The sequence below is a fragment of the Lotus japonicus genome, chromosome 1 (genome assembly GCF_012489685.1).
Source record: "Lotus japonicus ecotype B-129 chromosome 1, LjGifu_v1.2".
In the NCBI taxonomy this organism is placed as follows: Eukaryota; Viridiplantae; Streptophyta; class Magnoliopsida; order Fabales; family Fabaceae; genus Lotus; species Lotus japonicus.
In genome coordinates this window covers 74574416-74580177 of record NC_080041.1, presented here as the reverse complement: position 1 = coordinate 74580177, position 5762 = coordinate 74574416, and the positions used below count along the sequence as shown (strand labels likewise).

General features: G+C 37.7%; 1 protein-coding gene across 1 annotated transcript; it reads right to left on the bottom strand.

Moving 5' to 3' along the window:
- Positions 1–3649: 3649 nt before the first annotated feature.
- LOC130746090 (probable polygalacturonase At3g15720) lies at positions 3650–5762 on the bottom strand. Its single transcript, XM_057598610.1, has 7 exons — positions 5616–5762; positions 5360–5497; positions 4993–5172; positions 4577–4784; positions 4325–4406; positions 4131–4239; positions 3650–3982 (listed from the first exon to the last, which is right to left on the bottom strand). The coding sequence occupies exons 1-7, from the start codon at positions 5760–5762 to the stop codon at positions 3650–3652; spliced, it is 1197 nt and encodes a 398-aa protein (XP_057454593.1).

Here is a 5762-nt window from a genome sequence, read left to right as displayed (position 1 = left end):
CATTTTTCCATCCATGGAAAACTTGAAGGCTATCGGTTTCCAAGCAAATGGTCATGAAACCCAGCTCGCGTGCCAACACCATGGACCACCGTAAAGCCTGGGCCTCCGCCAGCGTCGCCGACAAAGCCGGAGCTGAGTGAGAAGCTGCAGCCGCCAGGACTTCACCTAAATGATTACGAACCACCATGTCGTAGGTTGCACCCTCCCCCTCACGAAAGCTAGCGTCCACATTAACCTTGGTTGTACCTTGTGTTGGCCTCATCCATGAAGAAGCCATCCCTCACCGTCCACGGACCTCCGCTGTCGAGCTCGGTGGAGGAGCTTCTGTCAAAGCCATTACGCGCTGCAAGAGACCCTCAACCGAGGCCTGCTTTCCATGGAAAACTAAAGAATTCTGACCCTCCCAAAGCACATACAACCATGTTTGGAAAACAGCTACAAACTCCTCTTTCGCCGAAGACAAAAAAGCCACCGCTAGCTCGTGCATGGAGGAGAAGGAGGATACCCGGATCGCCAAAGAAGAGGCAAACCACAAGGGCTGCACCGCCGGGCATCGCACCAAAAGGTTTGCTTTAGGGAAATAAACCGCCTTGAAAACCTGAGCAAACAAAGTATCTGGCTGAGTATAAATTCTCCACCAATTCTTCCCAACCAAAGATAGGTTAAAAGCTTTAAAATCACGGAAACCACGACCACCAGCATGTTTATGACGGCACATCTGACTCCATTTTACCCAATGAAGACCCCGTTGGGTAGCATCACCTCCCAGAAAAATCATGCAATCATAGCATCTATTTCTGCACACAATTTATCACGCAGAACAAAACAAGACATAACATAAGATGGAATTGCTTGAGCAATGGATTTGATCAGAACCTCTCTCCCTGCCCGAGAGAGGAAGTTCTCTTTCCACCCCTTTAGCTTCTTCCAAACTCTATCTTTAACAAAATTAAATATCTGAGATTTAGACTTACCAATAATGGTAGGAAGTCCCAAATACTTGTCAAAACTCTCCACTGCCTTTACACCCAAAAGTTGTTTTAGCTCATTGAAACTGTTATTAAGCACATTACGGCTAACTGAGAGCATTGATTTGTCAAGATTGATAGCTTGTCCTGAAGCCTTTTCATAAACAGAGAGAATCTCAGAAATGCATTCTGCCTCCTGTGTACTGGCTCTAGCAAACACAATGCTATCATCTGCAAAGAGTAAATGAGAAATCACAGGGGCTTTCTGAGCGACCTTGATACCATGTAAAGAGTCTGCAACAATAGCTTTCTGAATCAGAGCAGAAAAAACTTCCCCACACAAAATAAATAGATATGGCGATAGTGGGTCCCCCTTCCTTAGACCTCTGTGAGGTTCAAAGGAGGGCTGGGGTTTCCCATTTAGCATAACAGAAAAAGTAACTGTAGAGACACAGTTCATAATCAAATGCACCCAACTATCTGGGAAACCCATACTCTGAAGCACACAGCTCAGAAAGGACCATTCAACTCGGTCATAAGCTTTTGACATATCTAGTTTCAAAGCCATCATGCCATTCCGGCCAGTAATACGTTTCTTCATATAGTGGAAACATTTGAAAGCCACCAGGGCATTGTCTGTAATCAGACGGCCAGGAACAAAGGCACTTTGCGTAGGACAAATTAAATCAGGCAAAATAATTTTCAATCTATTTGCAATTGTTTTTGTAATTATTTTAAACAGAACATTGCATAAGCTAATCGGCCTGAACTGCGAAGCAAGATCAGGCTTCTTAACTTTAGGAATTAAAACCAACAAAGTATTATTAATGCTACCCTGTGAAGCTGTTCCATTCAGAACCTGTAAACAAAAATGAGCAACATCATCCCCAATAAGATCCCAATGCCTCTGGTAAAACAGAGCTGGGAAACCATCCAACCCTGGTGCTTTAGTAGGATGCATCTGGAACAAAGCATCTTCCACATCCTGCTTTGTGAAAGGTTCCGACAATACCTCCATATGAGTAGCGGTCACCCTGTTACCCACAAGAGTTGCTGCCTCTTGGACACCTGTTGGAGAAGAACTAGTAAACAGGTTAATAAAATAATTACCCAAAACTCTCCCTATACCAGGATCATCAATAAATTCTCTGCCTCCCTCATCTTTGATCTTTTCAATCATGTTCCTCTTCCTCCGCTGAGTCGCTTTTTGCTGGAAAAACTTTGGGTTTTTATCCCCAAATTTAATCCAACTAGCTCTGGATCTCTGGCTCCACCAAATCTCTTGCTGCTCTAGTAATTTGTCCAAAGCACTCTCCGCCTCCTTAATTTGTCTCACTACCAGCTCTGTTTGTGTTTGTCGTTGCAGTTTCTGAAGGAGGGATTTTGTGTCAGAAATCTTCTTGGGTATATCACCAAACTTTTCGCGACCCCATTCTTGCAATGATGAACCTAGAGAGCTCAATTTTGACGTCAAACTTGCTTCCGCTCCTTCACACCAAGCCTCCGTCACAACTTCTCTACACTCCCTATCTTGGAGCCAAAGTTCCTCAAAGCGGAACATTCGAGCCCTTTCCAATTCCTGTTTCATTCCAATTGCAATATTAATGTATATTGCATACCTCACATTTTCTTATTCGTGGCTGTTTACAAGGTGTATACTATTGTCGCCTAACTCATTTTCAAAGTTGTTGTCAAACTCAAACTCATTGATTCTATTTATCATATCATTTAATTTGGTATTTTCGTTACAATCAAAAACATTAACTGCAGAAATCATTTGTTGATTTTTATATATGTTCCAATGTGCTCTTTGCTTCCCTCAAGTAACCAAAACCATTTTAAATTTGACTAACTCTCTTTTTCCTAACTTTCAAAAACAAAAAAAAACAAAAACTCTCTTTTTTCTAAATTGATGCATTGTTTGTTCACCTACAAATTTCAAAATTGTTGTAAACCGACTTTCAAAGCCTACAAAATACAAACCGTTCCAATGCGTGTAATATATATCACCCATAAATGTATATTTATTACTTTTTAAAAATTAAAAATATACATTACTTTTTTACAAATAATGGTCTTTTATGTAAAGACTGTACTTTCACTGTCCCGTACGATAGCTCAAAATTCAAATGGTCGGAGTTTAGAGATATATAAATTAGATAGGGGAGGTTAAAGTCGATTCCTGGCAGATATAATGGATGGAATTTCAATGGAATTCTACTTTTTGACTTGGAAAGCAAACTTTGAATATAGGTGTAATTTTTTTTACATTATATATCACCAAATGCATCCATGAGAGGTTTACTAGTTTAACAGTAATTAAAAGTTTAAGATATCAATAATCAAACACCATCTAGCAACATTAATTCCCAATACATTAAAAAAACAATACTTCTAGAAGTTTCAAGATCTAGATATTTTCTTTTGGGACAAAAAGTTATAGACATGAGTGCATCTTGTCTTGGCACGGAATCAAGGATTTTATTAAAACTGGACCAATAGCCCAAAAGTACAAAACTGATCCTGTTGAACTATAGAAATGTAGAATCGAGTGCAAAGTGAAATAACTTAGTACAAGATATGAAGTCAACCTTACTTGAAAGTGATACTTCGGGTTTAAACACAGCAAAATGCATTGGGTTCTACTAACTTCTTCGAAACCCTAATTGGCTAGTCTCAACTCAATAACAGTTAACAGTTGGAATACATGAAGTGAATGTCCCATTAACGTTTTTACACAATGATTGTGCATTTTTTCCGGGGGATGCAAATGTTATGTTAATCTGATTCAATACAATGTCGGTGCAGCCAATGGAGTCACAATTCAGTGAGATAGCCTCCACGGAAACTGAGGTTCCTGTGATGTTACGGTAAGTAACATCACTTACTTTCACTGCCTCCGCAAGACCATTATGTTGATATTCCTTATAATTTTGGTCAATGATGATAGGGTTCTTTGCTCCTTCGAGTAAAATATCTTCAAATGTTATATTTCTGGCATACCCGGATCCTCCCTGATTAAAAACATATAAAATGATTGTGATTTAATCACTTGTTTCTTTAAATATAGCAGTTCATCTAAAACTAGAGCCAATTTCCCTTTTTTGACAAATCAAAACAATAATGGATGGAATTTCAATGGAATTGTAGTCAATTTGTTACCTGCCATGTCTTGATCCTGGCTCCATTTTTGGTTCCTTTGAAGATGCAATTTCTCACATGTACCTCTTCTACTGTCTCAAACTTTCCATCTCTTCCAAGGCTCCCAACACTAAAGACCAACAACACAACCCAAATTGAGTTTCAATTTTAGTCAAGCATCTCAATAACATAATCTCAAAATTAAGGAGATTGACCTGATGCCATGGCCAGGACCACATGTAATACCAGTTATGTTGATAAAAGAGGAACCATTATTGATAGCAATGCAGTCGTCTCCTGCATGTTTAAAAATTATTAATTAAGAGGCAACGAAATAAATCATGTTTAATTTGTTATGTTTTTAAGCTTTCTAATTATCAATTTAAAAATAGGGTCATCATATGAAATTAAATAGTGATGTTGTAGGATAGAAATGAAGTGAAGAGTATAATGTGTGAATTAATTACCACTTTGAATCAAAGAATCCTTAATGAGGATGTTAGATGATACTGAGATATCAATCCCATCGGTGTTTGGACTTCCCTCCGGAGAATTAATATGAATGTTAAAAATGCTAGCGTCACTGCATTTACTTATGCTTATGTGATTTTTTGGGCTGTTCATGTGATTCGTCGCGCTAAGGGATAGATTCTTACAGCTAAGAAACTGTAGGGCCTGCACACGTTGTCAATCAATTTCATAGTTAATTAAAATAATATTTTAGTTGATTTATAGAAAGAAGAGTCCTTAATTAATATATGTTTCATGGTGAATTAATTAAAAGGTTGATACGTTAAGCACATTTTTTATGAAAAAGAAAGTTAAGGATTGACATGTTTACTTTTTAAAATTTAATTAAATATCATGTTTTTCAAGTACTTACACTTGGCCTATGAGAGGCACTAGGGTACTTTGTCCACCATTCAGCACCTTGCCCATCAAATGTTCCTCCTCCGCTCATAACAAGGCCATTTATGTCTGAGAATTTTATCCATCCTCCCTTAATATTATCTGGCCATTTCCAAGCATCAACACTTTCAGGGGCAACAAGAGTGCCCTGAAGCTGCCAAACAAAACAATGTATATAATATAAGACTTGGTTTATTGTGGGCTAAGAAAATCTTGTAATAGTTCACAAAGTTAAAAAAGTTTCTCAACAAATAAATATTAACATATGAGAATATAAGGAGTATATTATAAACATTACTAAATATTAGTAGCTAGTAAAAAAAGGGTTCATATTCATTTACCTCAATGTTAATATTATCAGTTTTGCAAGGACCCTTGAATAACACAGGTTGTAACATGAATGATTTCTCCTTGGGTATGAGAAGAGTTGGGGTGCCTTCAGTTGCACTACACAGTTCATGCCATGCTTTCTCAAAAGCCTTGGAAAGTTTAATTAGAATGGTGTCAGATTCAATTTGAAAAACTAAATAATAAAAATGTAAAACTTTATTATATCAAATAATATATGAGCATAGTAAAAACTAAAAACATATATACTTGTGAATCATCAGTTTGCCCATCCCCCTTTGCCCCATAGTTTAAAATATTGAAGCTGCTAGATCCTGCATTGGGTGTTACTCTAGCATACAAGGTAGGTGTAGCAGCAACAAACAACACAAAAATTACAGAAAATAGGCCTTCCAT